The sequence below is a fragment of the Myotis yumanensis genome, unplaced genomic scaffold (assembly GCF_028538775.1).
Source record: "Myotis yumanensis isolate MYYU_CA2020_CCGP unplaced genomic scaffold, mMyoYum1.0.hap1 SCAF_1, whole genome shotgun sequence".
NCBI lineage: Eukaryota > Metazoa > Chordata > Mammalia > Chiroptera > Vespertilionidae > Myotis > Myotis yumanensis.
Window position 1 is genome coordinate 234,192,475 of NW_027223752.1, and position 17,422 is coordinate 234,209,896.

The following is a 17,422-nucleotide window of genomic DNA, read 5'->3' on the forward strand; positions in this document are numbered from 1 at the left end:
GCCCAGAAATCAGGATTTTAAAAAGATTCCCAGGTGATTCTAATGTGCAGCCAAGGTTGAGAACCACTGCTCTAAGGATACATATGATTGCATTTAGGGCCTACCCTGATAATTCAGGATAATCTCTCCATCTCAAGAACCTGAATTTAATCACACCTGAAGGGTGCTTTTCCCAACTAAGGTAACATTTACAGGTTCCAGGAATTAGGACCTGATATCTTTGGGCAATCATTATTCAGTCTACTACACACCTCTCCACCAGATTGCAAGTTCCATGGGAGCAGAGCCTTGTATGCTTTGCTCACTTGTATGTGTGTCCTCATTACTCAGAAGAATTGTACAAGAATTCTTGGCACACGGTAGGCATTCACTTAATATTTGTCAAATCAATCATTAATATAATGAATCATTTTGGAGACCTTCTTTTAGAATGGGGGTGGTGGTGGTTCTGTTTTACTCCAGAAGACACAGCCAATACTATTTGTTGAAATTTACAGTGGGAGACTTCAGCTAATCTCCGAAAGAATATTCTAATAACCAGGCCATCTTCGAAGTTGCTTCATGAGGGAATAAACTCCTTGAATCTGGAGGTATTCCAACAAAAATTGGATTTTCATATGTTACGGATGCCAGAAAAGGTATTTTAAGATTAGGTGGGAAGTTGGTTTTACAGATAGCAGTCAGGTTTATCTTGTGTAATTACTTTCACTCCTTCATATCTAAAGAACCCTGATCTCTTGTTTCTAGAATTCTTCTCTAAACATTTTGTTAAGTTACTAGTTTTAAAAATATGGGAAAAGATTCCCCTAGTTTATGGCCCTGCCCGGGCATTTTACAGAGGATCTACAGACACGCCTTTGTTTTCTGTGGATCAGCTCTGTTTCTCTTTAGCATGGTAAAGCAGCATACCGGAAGCTTCCAATGCCAGCCAGCAAGGTACTCCATACAGAGGAATATTTATTTCTTTTTAATTTACAAATATGGCTCCAAGTTTTCAAATCTAATTTTCACCCTGGAATCTTGCCATAGATATGTAAAATGTGGTCACTAACTTGATGCAATTGGCTTTTTATTTCATGTCACAGGGATGAAGGCAGTTGTTTAGAAAATTAATGACTGGAAAATGCAAAGTTTTCCTCTAGATCTCCCTTCACATTAAACTACACATGAAAATCAGTCCTATGACTTTAGCTAAATCTAGTTTTTGGCCAAAATAGTTTTGCCAGTTGTGAATTTTTTTGTCTTCAAGTAATGGAATACATCACCAAGCGCCTTATTATTATTCCCCATAAGAAGCCTAAGACTGAGCAGTTCCAAACATTATGTCCTCATTCAAATATTGACAGCAAAGGAAGGGAGGGGGAGATCTTTCCTTCTGCCTATCTCCTTTTTCTCCTCCTTTTCTTCGTCCTTTTCCTATCAGAGAGGAAAATCTTTCCCAGATTTCTCCCAAAGGACACCCTCTTCCAGCTCATTGGTCAGTACTGGGCCACACAACCATCTTAATTAAGGAAGAGTAGAAAAGCAAGTTTCTGCCACATTAACTCCCCTTGTGGACAAAAAGGGGTTAAATCTATCCTTACATATTAGATACAGATTCCCAAAGCTAACATTTACCAAGCATTTTGCAAACCCTTTCACATGCATTTTTTCTTCTAATTTTCATGAACACACCTAGTGATGCAGAAAGGTAGTGGTGGGGAGTAGAGGAAGACTGGAAATATTAACTAGGTAGCTGTTATTATGGACCAGCCCTATCTACAGAGGAAGAGGTAACCTAGACAGCAGAGGTGTTTTACCTCAGGACAGATGATGAGGGTGGTAATCACATTGGTTAATAATGAGTGTTTACTATATGCCAGGCGTTGTGCTGTGTTACTTTACATTGATTATTTCATTGAATTCTCAACCCTGTGAAGGAGGTAGGACCATACCTCTATTTTATAAATAAGGAAACTGTGGCTCAAGTAAGTGCAGGTCTGTAATCAGTATTCCAGGGCTGCCTCCAGACTGGGCACTTATTGCACTGTACCACTTTCGCTTTCCCATCCGAATTTCATTCTATGAAGGACATGGCCTCTGAGCTCAGCCTATTGTGACTTAAGCTTCTTCATCTGTAAAATGGGATAATTCTACCTATTCTTTTTGGGGTTCCCATGAGGAGTGAACATGTCAAAAATTGAACAATGAGACAAACACAGTAGGCCAGAATTATTATTGTGGATTTTATCTCATTTAAAAAATATATTTTATTGATTTTTTACAGAGAGGAAGGGAGAGGGATAGAGAGTTAGAAACATTGATGAGAGAGAACATTGATCAGCTGCCTCCTGCACACTCCCTGCTGGGTATGTGCCCGCAACCAAGGCACATGCCCTTGACGGGAATCGAACCTGGGACTCTTGAGTCCCCAGGCTGACGCTCTATCCACTGAGCCAAACCGGTTAGGGCGATTTTATCTCATTTTATAAAAAAAAATTGTGATGTCTTTTACCTACCCTACTGGAGAGCAGTTCCCCAAATTTTAGGCCCAGGGCCCCTGACACTCTTAAGGATTACTGTGAACCCCAAAGAACGTTTGTTTATTTAAGTTTAGCTATGACTACGGCCTTGATATTAACACTAAGAAATGTTTGAAACAGAATAATAAGCACAGTCTCCCTGAGCTGCCAGAGTGATGTCATACACCTCATCCATCCTCTGGAAACTGTATACCTGCGAGAGAATGAACATGAAAAAGGCAAAAAAAAAAGAAAAAGGTGTATTACTATGAAAATAGTTTTGATTTTATCTGCCCCCCTCTCCTCCCAGGGTTCCCCGGACCATGCTTTGACAACTGCTACTTTAGGGTTTGGGACTGATCAATGAACCATCCGATTCTGGTGCTCCAGCTCCAGGGCCTCGCCCCTGCGCGCTCCCCGAGACAAGCCGTGTCCCGGGCGCCCAGACACAGGCTCCGTCCCGCCGCCTGGCTCCCATGGCAACCGCGGCGCGCAGCCCAGGCGTCACCCCTCCCTCGGGCCAAACCATTCGTCTCGGGGGTCTTCTCCGGGGGTGATGGCTACAAGAGAATTTGATAGAACATCTGCGAGGTACTCGGTTCCCATTTTCCTGCCTCGTTTGGGTGATTCACTCCCCCTCCATCGCCTGTGGTCCCTGCGAGGGTAACGCCGCGGTCTGGCTGCTCGCCTCGAACGTCGCGCCCATCCCAGGCCCGCGAATGGGCCGGCTCGGCCGGCGCTGACGCTGGGGGGGCGCGTCGACGTCACGCGAAGGGGGCGTGGCCCCGCGGAGGGGGGCGGCAGAGCGGGCAAGATGGCGCCCGGCGAGTGATTTGCGCGGATTTCTCCGGTGGTGGCTCAGGCACCCGGGCGGGGGGTTCTGCTCCCACTGCCGCCCTTCCTCCTCTCCCCGCCCCCGGAGCCCCCTCCTGCCCTTCCTCCCTCGGCCTCGGGGGGTGGGGGGAGGCAGACCTGGTTCCCGGGACAGCATGTCGGACTCTGAGGAGGAGAGCCAGGACCGGCAACTGAAAATCGTCGTGCTGGGGGACGGCACCTCCGGGAAGGTCAGTCCGGGGCGGGCTCGCCGTCCTCGCCTGCAGGCCCCTGGCGCGGCCCTGGATCCCGCAGCCTCCTCCCCGCCGCCCTGGGGCCTCGGGCCCGGGCCCGCCAGGTCGTGGCCTGGGGCCGGGCACGAAGCAGGCGCTTGGTAATGGCTGGCGAGAGCGTCCCACCCTCCCCTGAAATGATACCTATTTAAAAAGGTCACTTCTCAGCCCCCCGATGCAGCGCGCACTCCTGCTTGTCCTTCCAGACTCCGCCGGCCTCGCCTCCCCAGGAAGCTATCCAGCCTCCGTCTAGTGATGGGCAGGGATCTGGCCCGAGCGGCGCATCTCTTCCCTTAGTTCAGGTCACACTTCGCTCCCCCTCCCCCTTCCCGTGCCCGACGCCTCCACTTACTCCCCCGGGGGCTCCCACGAGCGTGGCTCTGGAATACGATCCCTCAGAATCACTGACTGGTCAGGTCCTCGGAGGGCAAATTGCTCACCTGGTCGTGCTTCCTCTGTAAGGGGGGCGCGCGCGGCGGGGCGGGGGTGGGGGGTGGGTGGACGCACGGGGGTCACCTCCCAGCCCGAAGCGTGCAAGTGCACACTCCACGTGAAAAGCCACAACCAGCTCCCAGCACGCAGTGTGCACTCCATCAGCGTTAGTTGCTGTTTCCCAGCATCATGCCCGCTCCTCTCTCTTTCCAGGACAGCACCTGTCAGCTCAAGCATTCATCCCCCAAATCCCTGCTGAGCTCCTTCCTCTTAGGGGCTGGTTGCTGCGGGGAGAGCTGTTAGCGTGACCCAGGGGGTCCTTGCCCGGAAGTCGAGCCTTCCGCGAGGCTCGGTTGAATGAATGGGAGCCAGGGCGTGGGAATATTCGGCGGCGGCCGGTCCCTAGACGGACGCCCGCCCGAGGCCAGGCCGGGAGTTTGTAACCCAACGCTGTGGAGCTACTGAAATGGAATAAACATCGCCCGGTGTTTGCTCTTTGGAGAGCTCCAAGGGGTCTGTGACCGCCCCCGCTTCTTCCCTAAAGGAAGGGGAGGGTCTCTGCCGGGTGCCATCGCACCTGTCGCTTCTGCCCGAGGCGCCGACACTGTTGCTGGGAATACCGCTCGAGTTTGTCTCCTTTCTTCTCCCCTCCCGGCCCCCAGCCAGAGCCTTCAGGTTATCAGCACCAGCTTCCCACGTTCGTCCTCACAGTTCCGTGCTCCCGGCATGGTTTGGACCCTGGTGTCCGTGTCTTTGGTTCTGTGCTTTGGGTTCCCAGGGCCCGTGGGAAACGTGTCACTCATGTGCAGAATTTGGAGAATTCTGTTAATTTATTTCTTGCCTTTTGTATTTGTTACTGATTTTTACTGCCGAGGAAAAACCACTAAATATGCTGTTGCCTTAAGCATTTTGGGGATGAGAAGAACTTGGGATCACTTTTCGTTATAAAGTATTAATTATAGGAGTTTTTGTACACTTCAAACAACTTTTTGAATGTATGAATTGAAACCAGTTAGCATTGTTTCTAACACCGTTATTCAATAAAAATCTAGGTTACATTTTAGTTTTCTCATTCTTCATATTTTCTTTTGAAAGCTTTGTAATTTTTCATTTTACATTTTTTACAGTCAAATAATTTATTTCCTGTTTAAAATTGTAATGACAATCTATAACACTAATACACTTGTAAAGACAAAAAATTGCCCATTATCCTACATTCTATCATAATTCTTTAAACTTTTATTTATTTCTCCCAGTATTTATCTATTATCATAGGTGTATTATTCAGTTGAAATTTGTTCATAATTCTGTATTTAGGTTTTTCATTTAGCCTGTTATACATGTGTTCCTCTTGTTAATTTAGTATGAATAATTATGGTTTTTCATCTCTGTCTAAAATTTTGTGTAGGACAAAGCATATTTTCTCCCTTCTGTATTGTGGAAGGACTATCATTCTGCTTCAAAGGATAACAGTGATATTCATTATGGTGTTTTGACTTAGTTTTCAACATCTTGAATCATCTATTTTTAAACTGTAAGAGTTTTTTGGTCCAAAGTTTTCAGATACAAGCATCAGAAACCTAACCTTTTATCATTATTCATGTATCAAGTTTTTTTCTCCATACCCTACTCAGTTCTCAAATTATTGGCAGCTACTAACATTGCCATTTTACGTCCTTTTCTTTTATGAACTCAGCCTCTCGTTCATTCTAATTTGTATCTTGCTTTAACTCCTGGCCATTTTTTTCTAGCATGAGTGTATCTGCTAGTTCTAACTCAGAGCATTTTGATACATACTGAGAGAATAGATTGAGATCACCACCCACAGTCTATCCAAGAGAAATTTAGCTCCTCCCCCTAGTAACACACGTTTCTACCTCTTTCCTGTTTTGATTCTCACTTTTGATTTCATTGCATATTTTTAAAGATTTTTTTAAGGCAAAACATTCTTTATGATGTCTTTTCAGTATTAGTAAGTGTAGTGTGGTTAAAAATTGTTGGCAAAATGTTCACCAAACCATAACACAAACAAAAACCCCACAGAATGAGATGAAATATTTCAGATATGGTAGATGGTTGCTCACTTTATACTTGTTTAAGACCCATATTTATACAATGATGTGTGAGAAATTATTGGATCTGAAAAATAGTATAAAGACTACATAATTGAGGAGGAAGTGCCTCCCATTGGTTTGGTTGATCCTGTTTAATTTTATAGTAATTATAATAAAGTGTCCGGAGATGAAACAAGAATCCGTTCTAATATTTTGTGTGCCCAATGACCGGTACTCTTGATAGATTATACTTCATTTCACTTGAAACCCTAATTTTGCCTCAAAAGTGTGGGTAGAAGTTTCTAAGAAAAGAACCTTAGAATTGTTCTGAATATTCATTAGTATAAAAACATTGAACTTTGAGAATCTTAAAGTGAAAAATTACCTTAAAAGACATTATGCTGATGTTACATATGCTCTGAGTTTCTTTTTGACTTAAAATATTTCAGCCATCCATGTATTAAACATTTTAAAATATCTGTAGCAGTAGTGATGATAGTTATTTTTCTCTAGAACTCTGAGCTTCTTCACAGATGAGTTGTGTTCTGAATTAAGTTCAATGGCATAAATAAGTCTAAAGTGAAAAAAGGGTTTAAAAGGAGTACTTTACCTTTTTAATTCTGATTTCTCAGTTTTTATGGTATTGTTATATGCTTCAGGGAAGCCAAATGAATTTTCATTTTGGTGTAGTGAGTTTATTTCTCATTGTCTAGCAGAACATCTTTCTCGTAGTGCTCAGTAAATATTTGACCAAGTGTCTTCGAAATTTATTATGAATGTTGAGTATTTAACTATTATAAAGGAATTGGAGCTAGGCATGCAAGTTGCCATTTCTGTGAGAAATATGTTTCTTGTGTCAAAAGGAGTTTTAGGTTGTTTTGTTTAAAGGAATTGAAATTGATTAGAATTTCTTTTGCACTGCTATACTTATGTCATAATTATAATGCGCTATCTAGGAAATTTTATCTTAATTTTAAATATTTAGGAGTTGACATCTAGTTTTAACTTTTCAAACCAAAGTGCCATTTTTCCTTAACTTTGGGAGTCTTGAAGTGCATAAAATCTTCATGAAGCTGTCTTTCTCTTCTATTTGGGAAAGTTTACAAATAAATAGTGCATTTAAGATGTTTAAAAAGCTTGTAAGCTGACTTATTTTACTTGTTACCAGAATGATTAATTATTCTTTTGCTTTGATAAGAAATGGTAAAACCTTAGAATTTTGAATACAACTTTTGAGCTTTTAAAATAATGTAGATACTGTATATATTTGTTCTGGTTATAATATTCTTATGACTTTTAAGGTTCATGGGTAGAAAACATTTATTTTTGCCTGCTTAATATTAATTTAAAACTATCAACTTTTTCATTTAAGGCCTATATATTATCAGTTATTCTATAGAATTATTTTTATTTAACAGCTTTAATATAGAGACAGATTAGATATTTAATGATACTTTTCTTGTGGGGAGGGGGAGAAGAAAAGAAATTATATAAACAGTCTTTTCCCTCCTTAATCATTTTTTGTTATTGGCTGAGGGCACAAACTACTCAAATTATTTAACCTCAAAAATGAAACTTAAGAGTTTTCTGAAATTTGAATTGAACTGATATATATGGATATATAAGATTCAGATCTTTTATCACGATGCTTTAGTTTTCTCTGTTGATACATTTCAAATTCTAATTTCCAGCTAGGAAAAGGAGCTTGACATTGCAGATTTAAAGAGATCTAGCAGTTTGTTGTCTCCACTGATAGCTGTTGGCAAGTGAAGTTTACCTGGTGGCCTGTTAAGTTCCTCTTCCTCTTGAAACTGATTAGAACGGCTTAAAGTTGTTAGATTAATGGGAGTATGAATATTAATATTACTTAATAAGATTTAGTAGTGATGTGATGTTAAATTTCTAAAACAAAGACATTAATTTTGATATTATGTGCATTAATTTTTTAGACCTCCTTAGCTACGTGTTTTGCTCAAGAAACTTTTGGGAAACAGTACAAACAAACTATAGGACTGGATTTCTTTTTGAGAAGGATAACATTGCCAGGTAAGAGACTAAAAGTTTAATATAGAAAATTGTGCATATTTTATAATAAGAGACATAGGCAGAAATGTGTAAAATAAATTTTGGGGCTGCTTCTACATGAAAATATGTGTAATCAGTCTGTTTATTTAGGGAGATTAATTTTCATCAGCATCTACCATGAAGACATTGTCCATGGTGTGAGAATAAAGTTTATATATGAATACTTCTCTACTCTCCTACTATTTTTGACTACTACAGATTTTTCGAGGATAAACAATACTTGCTTATAAAATTCTAAAACATTTTTAAAAAATCAAACGCTATACTATTATCAACAGATACCGTATAAAGTAAATGGAAAAGACTGGAAAGGATTATTTTTTTAAAATATTATTTTGATTAGCCTCTGCTTCAGTTTTTTGTTTGAGAGAAAGTTGGACCAGAAGTATAATGTAGCTATGGAACTTCTGTGCTCTAATATGTGAATGCTGTTTTATGCAAGGCAGCATGAAATTGCTGGCATTTAATAGACCACTAAAATTTAGGGTCCCTAGGCACTCATAAAAATACAGTTTGAGCATTCAAGATGTTTCAGTTCACCATGCAAAGAAACTATTTAGATGCCAGTTGCAGCACATTTTGTGGGAAATACAGGGAAATAATAACAAAAAAAGAGTGGTTTCTGTTTTAAGTTAGTTACTGAACAATTGGGGCTTTAAAATTTTCTGTCCATTCACTGTGATGGTTAAATTATATGTTTAAAGTATTTTATTAAAAGCAGTTTATCTTGATTAGCCTTATAAACTAGTGTATCCCTCTCCTCTCTGAGGAAACCCATTTGAATAAAAACAGTTGCAAGTGTAGTGTCAGAATCCTATGCTGGGATATGAGTGATAGTGGAAAGGGTTTAGTAAAATCTAATATTATGAAAATATTTTAACCTCTCAAGCACCCCATCTCTCAGCTCTCCATGAGAGTTCTGGAACAGCTAATGAAAACTCTTGGTAATTTAAGGTATTCTGCAAATCTTACTAGTAATAGGCTCTTATATTTTGTGGTGGTCTGTATTTAGAAAAAGAAATTAGAAGACATAGTATGAGAAAAGAATTCTAATATTCTATTATGGAGTTATTTTTCAACAAGAGGTTTAAATGAGAAATGTATGCATATTTAGTTTCACTTGTATTTTCTTTTAATGTATTCAAAACCAAAAATCTCATTTTATTTTCATCATTCTCACTCTTATGGGTAGGTTACTGCTACATTCATAATATTTACAGCAGTCACTAGCAGAATACATGCATTATCACATAATATACATGCTGAAAACGTACTTTTAGAGCAGTTTTTTTCAGAAGTGCCAGTCGTACACAGGGAATCCCAGAATGTACTTAGTTATTGACTATGTTCTTTTGATGCTCATTAGCAAAAACACCATCTTTCTGTATCATTAATATTGTTTAATTTTTCTGATTTTTTAGTTCAGAGGTTTAAATAAAGGAGCAAGTACCTACTCAAACATTAAAAACATTTTAAGACTAATTTTGGACATTTTATATATTTGATAGATGTGATGATTTCTGATCTGTTGCACAATACTAACCAATTTTTAAATTTTGATTACTTTGCAAAAAATATTTGATATTTTTGAAATTCAAATGTATAGTTTAATATTTCAGAGTTAGAAAGTACTTAGGTTAAAAAATGATGTTAGGAAATGTATATTCAATGAATGTATATTTTAATTTTCCTGATTCAGTTTTATTTTGATGGGCAGAGTTCCAGAATTTTCCTTTTTTTTGAAAAGGCAATTGGATTTATGTCTATTAAGTAGACATTATGGTAGAAATTTCAGTAGGAAAAAATAGTTTTAATGTATCTTGATTTTATATAAGTAATAGGTAAATTAAGAAATAATTTACCTATTAAGGTAAGTAAATTACAAAGTCATAGTATATCCTTAATATACATTACCTTAATTTTAATTCATTGTAACTGTTAAATATAGTATGATCAATATTTGTATCCTTTGCTAAAACATTGCAGGTAGCATTATGGGATTTATAGTAAAGAAGCATAGTAATCAAATCTAGTATTTATTAGTATTCCAGTAACTCTTATGTCCATTCAGATTGTTAGCGGCGTAATACCGCCTGTCCAGCTATTCACATTCTCTTCATGCACGTTTTCAAGGTCATTACTTTGCAAATACTCATCCATTTTAGTGTATTTCATGATCTGGTATGCTGTATAGTCTGGATGCAACCACTGTGCAGATTTTACTGCTTAAAATAGTCTATCTGTTAGTCAGAGATTCTGCTGATAGAGCTTCTTAAGAGCCTTAGTCAAAATACTTTCAGGAAGCTTGTGGGTACAGTCCAGTAAACAGCGTTCTACTGTGAAAAGGATTTCTAAGTCTTTAGTACAAGAAGTGGGCAGACTTGTGTTTTTAGTTCCATCTTGACTATGCAGCACTTTAAGTAAGGTTAACCAAGGCACCAAGTGTACTTTTATAAGGTCACTGTTGAATCCTCTTTGTGGCTCTGATTCATACCAAAAGAAACTTACCTGTATTTTGTCACCTCATTTATTTATTTTTTTCTCTAGTTACATGTCTTTTCTTACAAAGGAGCAGGAATTTTGTACAATTTTGCATTTGGGATTAGATTGCTGGCAATTTTCTTAATGTTTTTTTTATTAGAAAATTATATTAGATAGATTCTTGATTTTTAAAAATTTTGCAATATTATTTAAATATTAGTTATTTATATAGCTTCATAGGTATGCTATTTTGAAAATATACTGGGAGACTTCATGTCTATGTGTGCAGAAACTAAAGTGATGTTGATTTGAATTCCATGTTTATGTGATTTCATTTTTATTTTTATGTGTTAATCTCAAATTCAAATGTGGCAATTAAAATTATATTTCTAGATATATGAAATAACTAAAAGTTAATATTTGTTGAGGTTATGGCAGTAGAAATTTTCTTTTTTGCTTTGTTCTTTTGCTAGCATTGTATATTAATGGGTTATCAGTAATGCATAGCAGTTTTTATTTCTGAAGCACTAGAATATGTATATTAAAAAAAACAAGCCAACCACAAAAGAGTGCTTATTCGGAAAGGTATGGATTTAAAAAATACCCTCAACACATAAATACAGTATAAACCTCTTAGATGGAGATAGTTGAATAAATGATTTAGAGTCTTCAGGTGATTGTCCTCAGAATTTGAAAACATGTCATGAAGATCATGTTCCTAAAGTTATAGTTGAAGTATTCACAACACTTAATTCAGATAGGACCTGAATATCAGAACTTAAAGGAAAAAGGCTTAGTATATCTTCATATGAAGTTAAGTGACAGGTTTTACTGTCCTTGAAAAAAATGGGAGTAGATGTATTTTATTAAGTGTTGCCAAAAATCCTACTGTAAAAATATTAATATTTTTAGATACTGATTGTAAAGAGTTTTTCCAAATAAAATGAGTGGAATACTGCCTGTTTACCTAAGGGCTTCTGAAATTATTTGATATAATTCTAATGATGGCTAGCCCTGCCTGCTTAATTTGAGACAGTAGTATAGGGGAATGAGTTCAGCTTCGAATTTTGAAAAATTTAGATTTTTAAGAAATTATGTTTTTACAAGTTGTTGGACAAGTCTTAGTCTGTGACATTTTGGTTTTCGTATTCATAGAGCTTAAAAACATTTCTGTCATTACTCTGTGAACGTCGAAAGTGAGTGTATGTGGGAATGATGACAGGTGATAAACTTCAGTAGCTCTCATTAATGCTAATGGAAGTTCCTCATGTAAATCCTCTGCATGTTGGCAGATGAACAGACCTACATCCAAATAATGGAAAGATTGTAATGCATACCCAACACCCAACAAAACTCAGAGTTAAGGGCAAAACTTGGCTGGTTAGTCCAGTGTTGTGCTTTCCTTTCAGTTGTAAAGTTGAATGGTTTAACATTTTCCAATTTTAATGTTTTACATTAGTATAAAAATTCATATATTTTATAGTCCTTTTCTCTTCTTTTTTTTTGTGTGTGTGTTTGAGGTGAGACCATTTTTTTAGTTTCTAAGTTTTTATTTTGAGTTTTTCTGATTTGCAAATTTTTCAGGAAGATACATTTTTGGTGAGGGAACTCATTTTGAAGATACTGAAATTTTGCCTACCTTTGGAGAAAACTGCATAGTTTTATTAGAAGAAATAGTTTGAAATGTTAAACTACAAAGCATATTGAACATGGTCTTTTTCTAGTCATTAATTGTATTGATTAAAGAGAGTAGCTTATCAATAATTTGCAAAATGAACTACAAAATTTTAAAGATTGATTTGTATTTTTATAATGTTTGTGCATGGAAGAAGCATTATAAAGCCGATTTTATGAAGGCTTTGAAGTACATATAATTTGTTTCAATGGAAATGCTTTGAACAGGTATAAATGCATCATATTTAGTGATACATGCAGTATGTACCCTACCTCACTTCTGAAGAGGGTAATCGATTGTGTTTGTATTTTATAAGTTAAATTTGAAAACATGTATTTTTTTTATTATGTTTACTATTGCATATAATAGCTGACATTCAAATTTAAAAAATTTATTCGAGTTGAAACTATGGATTCATTTTGTTGTCTATTATCATTCTGTGGGCTTTAGAATCTTTAGAGTATGGAACTTAACAGTAAAATTCATTATGTGCAATAGGGTAGGTTAGTATATAAAATTCAATTTTGATTTTTAAAGTATCTTTCTTGTTCCAGGTTCAAATACTATATTGTTCTACTTTCTGTTAAGAAAATTTTTTTAAGATTTAAGAAATTTGCCCTAGCCAGTTTGGTTCAGTGAGTAGAGCGTTGGCCTGCGGACTGAAGGGTCCCAGGTTCGATTCCGGCCAAGGACATGCCTGGTTTTGGGCTCTATCCCCAGTGTGGGGCATGAATGAGGCAGCCAATCAATGATTCTCTCTCACCATTGATGTTTCTATCTCTCTCTTCCTGTCCCTTCCTCTCTGAAATCAAGAAAAATATATTTAAAAAAAAGATTTAAGAAATTTATGAATTAATGCTTTCTTTGTTTTCTTTTGTTTTAAAGGTAATTATAAATGTGGTTCCATGGAAATGGGGTAAAAGTATAAGCCTAAATTTCCACTATGATTTCTTTTGATAACATTACTTTATACTTTCGAATATCTGACTACATGAGTCTGTGTAATAAAAGGCAAATTAGGTTCAGAGTTTATGATTGTGATTTAATGTTCTGTGAAACTGGATTCAGTTGTTACATTGTTACTTAACTTTTTTGTATTCTTTTATTTTCCTTTTTTGTTTTCCTTATTTTAGGAAACTTGAATGTTACACTTCAAGTTTGGGATATAGGAGGGCAGACAATAGGAGGCAAGATGTTGGATAAATATATCTATGGAGCCCAGGTATGACATGAATCCTGTGATTATTCTGATACTGAAAATACTCTTCTCACAAACACACTTAACTGGGTACACACACACACATACACACACTTTTTTTGGACATGATTTCTATTTGATATGTAGAGAAACTAAATTTATATTTGTGCTAATCCTTTGGTTTCATCCTTCCCAAATTGTTTGGAATGATTTGGATCAAGGAACTGCTGTGACTCTAATTGCTTTCATATGCTACTTATATTACATGATATTATTATCAGCAGTTGAATAAATGTAGTGATAATTGTTACCGTGATATTTATTAGCTGACTTCAGAATAGTGAAAACTTTCAAAATATATAAGCTGAATGAATGAAAAATATAGAAAGGGAAAATTTCATTTCATTTAAATTATGAGGACAAAAAGCATATTTGTATGTCTATATTTTTGTTATATGAACTAGTCTGCTAAATATTTATAGTTCTCCAGATTTAATAGATATATCGCTATATTATATCAGAAAACTAAGTATGACTAATTATATATATGAAGCACATATAATATTTTAACATGATAATGATGTCTTTTCAGAAGAAAATGTATATATTATATAACAAAAATTATTTGGCAACATGAGTTTATATAGACATGTTTTTAAATTAAAATATTGTACAAATAGGGAATGTGCATGGTAGTAGTATACTTTAAAAAGTTAATTATGGACATGCTATTAATTTTTGCTTTTTCTTCCACTTTTAATTAGTGTGTCTCCTTTACATCATCTTGGGCACTGGGAGGAGTTTGATGTTTTTAGTGGGATAATAAGAACTTGGTTATGTAGAACTATGTTGCCTATAAGAAATGAATCTAGAATATGAAGACAGATAATGTTAAGCACTCTTCTTCATGAAGTTTGATGATTGTTAAATACCATTACTTTAATTTTTGATGAAAAAGAGATTCTCTGAATTATTTTTTAACATAAATGAGGCTCATATGGTTCTGATCATGTATAAAGGCCCTACTTTTGCTTTTTATATGATTGATACATTGATTGGGTTCTTAGAACTCTTTCTTCTTTGCCTTTTCTTCTATACTAGAGGCCCGGTGCATGGATTTGTGCACCGGTGGGGTCCCTCCTGTGGGGATTAGGCTGAAACCAGCAGTCCAACATCCCCTGAGGGATGTAGTAGTGTGTGAAGTGGCAGGCGACTGGGGAGGAGCCCAAACCCAGGCTGGGCACTGCGCTGCTATTGCTCATCCTGGCTCTGCTGTGTCTGCTGCTGCTGCTGCTGCTGCTGCTGCTGCTGAGTAGGCTTGCTGCTGCTCCGCTGCGGTCTCCGTGCGCCCGTCCTAGGGAGATACCGGTGTGCCCATGACCGAGAAGCGGCCGTGGCCTTGCACCCAGTCAGTCCTGATGCTGGTCCCAATCCCAGTCCTGGTCCAAATGGGGGAAGGGCATGCAGGGGGAGTGTCCATGGGAGAGGCTCGCACTACTGCAGCAGCGCACGCCAACTGTGAGCCCCGCATCTGGTGCCCATCTGTGGGAGTGCACTGACCACCAGGGGGCAGCTCCTGCATTGAGCGTCTGCCCCCTGGTGGTCAGTGCACATCATTATGACTGGTTGAATGGTTGAACAGTCGCTTAGGATTTTATATATATAGATAGATTGTTCTTTGTCTTCTGAAAAGCCTTCCTGCTCACTTAACATTTTCTCTTGTGACCATATGACTTGGTACTTTATGCATGTTTATTTTTCCCTTAAAAGGTACATCTCAGGTTTTGGTTTCTGTCTTTATTGTTGTTTAATTTTTTGTTTTAAACTGATTATGTTTAAAGTGGATATTAAGCTAAAAAAAATTGCTGAACAGAGATTTGTGGAAATCAACAGTCCTTGTTTCACATAGTTGGTAAAATGGGATTTGAAAATAAAAATCTCTATCCACTTTGCTCCATTAAGATCTATCTTCAAGGACACATATTGGATTAAAAAGAAAAAAAGAAAATTAGATTAGTCAAGCTTCTTATGATATTTGATTCTGAGTGTCAAATAAAATCTTTATGTTTTATAGATGTAGCTAGAGTTAGTGGAGAACAGGAAGATTTTATGCATCTCAGCGAAAATAATATAAAATTTAATTAATTAATTAATTAATTAAAAACAGGGAAATATTACACTCATGTATTGGAAATCTTTTAATTTTACCATATGCAAAGTCATTAAAACTTATTATTTGATATACTTAAATTATTTAAAGTTTGTTAATGTTATACAATTATGGTATTATATAAAAATTAATATTAATGTGAAATTCACGTAATATAGCATGAACCATTTTAAAGTATATAATTAGTGGCATTTGGTACATTCATAATGTATGACATCCCCTCACATCATCTTTTGTACAGTGTATGTTTTATACTATTACATACCTGCTTATAATTAGTAGGCATCGTGGGCAAATTTGTAGAAATTTCAGAAATTTCCACCTTTTTTGAGAGTACTTGAGGTTAGTAAAATTTCTCTATTCTCTTCTAATTCACCTCATATCTTGGGAGGAAGAGAATGCTATATATTTTTTAGAACTTGTTATTTAAGATTTCTATTTTGAAGGTGGTCTTTTTTCTCTTTGATGGTGTCTTATTTATATTTTACAATTTCTGTGAATGTTTTGAGCATATACCATGTTTTATTAAACAACAATATAATATAGTATTTCTGAGAGGTCCATTAACATTTGCATGAGAGTGTCTCAGGAAACTAGTAATTCTGAGATGATAAAATGAATTGTCATAAATTAATGATAATATAATAAATTTTCTCTTCTTTCCAGAGATTTTAAATTAAATGCTATGTAAAATATATAAAGTGCATTTACTAGTAGTTTCTTGTTAAAATATGTGTAAATTTTTTATCCAGGTCAGAGAAGCTCTAACTACAATTCACTACCATAAATTAGGGGAAATGTTACTTTTCAAGAACAATACTTTCAAATAATTCTAGTAGCATTTAAATATACTTAACTTTATATTATATCATATAATTATTCTTCAAAGTGGATCAATATTGTTTCTAGAGTTGTTGATGCTATCTGTTACCTATCTCATGAATACTTTATATTTTAGCACACACGTTACAGGATAGAACTCTTCATAAGTAATGTTTTGATGAACTGTTTTGAGGACATCAATTTAATGTATTATTAGGATTTTATTTTAGATTCTCTAGTTTATATATTGGGTATAAAAATAATTATCTTAAAACCATCAGAGCTATTAAGTTAGTGAATCTTTTTTTTTAAAAGCTTTTTAAAACATCCATGAAGAAGCTTATTTGTTGTTTGGAAATTGATTTAGTTTCAAATAAAACTGATTATTTTATCTTCTTCACTCCTCCCCGCCCCTGCCAGTAGCATTAAACTTTAGTAATAAATAGTCTGTTGAATAGTATTGTGTGAAACAAAATTGAATTGACACCCAAGAAAGAATTAGTGGGATATTTTGACAAGAACTGTTCTAAGAATTGAAGTATATCCCAGTTAAATTCCCAGGTTTAGAATTGCCTTAAATTTTTCTAGGAGTCTTCAGAAAGATGTTATAGACTATTTTTCATAGTGGTTACAAGCAAACACACAGTGCGTAGTGTTTAGTGCCTTGTAACCTGTGGCTAACAGAGGCTAATAACAAACCTCAGAGAAGAACTGCATGTTTCATTTTTGTAGCTCTTTCCATCCTGGAATCTAAGTGGTTAGCAAACACTGCCCTACTGAGCATAAGCTCAATGAAGTATAGTCATTTGTGAGTTAGAACATAACTACTATTGTGTGCCAGTGCCCCACACAGATGAGCCAGCCTGTTAACCACCAACAAAGGATTTGGTATTGGTAT

The 17,422-nt window shown here is 36.6% G+C and overlaps 1 protein-coding gene across 2 annotated transcripts in view; it reads left to right on the forward strand.

Annotated features, from left to right (window-relative positions):
* Positions 1-3,309: 3,309 nt before the first annotated feature.
* RAB28 (RAB28, member RAS oncogene family) overlaps positions 3,310-17,422 on the forward strand; it is a 71,371-nt gene continuing 57,258 nt past the window's right edge. For both annotated transcript variants that reach the window (XM_070411173.1, XM_070411182.1), the window contains exons 1-3: positions 3,310-3,565; positions 8,043-8,139; positions 13,468-13,556. In XM_070411173.1, the coding sequence (XP_070267274.1) occupies positions 3,491-3,565; positions 8,043-8,139; positions 13,468-13,556 (261 nt within the window). In that variant the 5' untranslated portion in view covers positions 3,310-3,490. The remainder of the gene's footprint in view (positions 3,566-8,042; positions 8,140-13,467; positions 13,557-17,422) is intronic.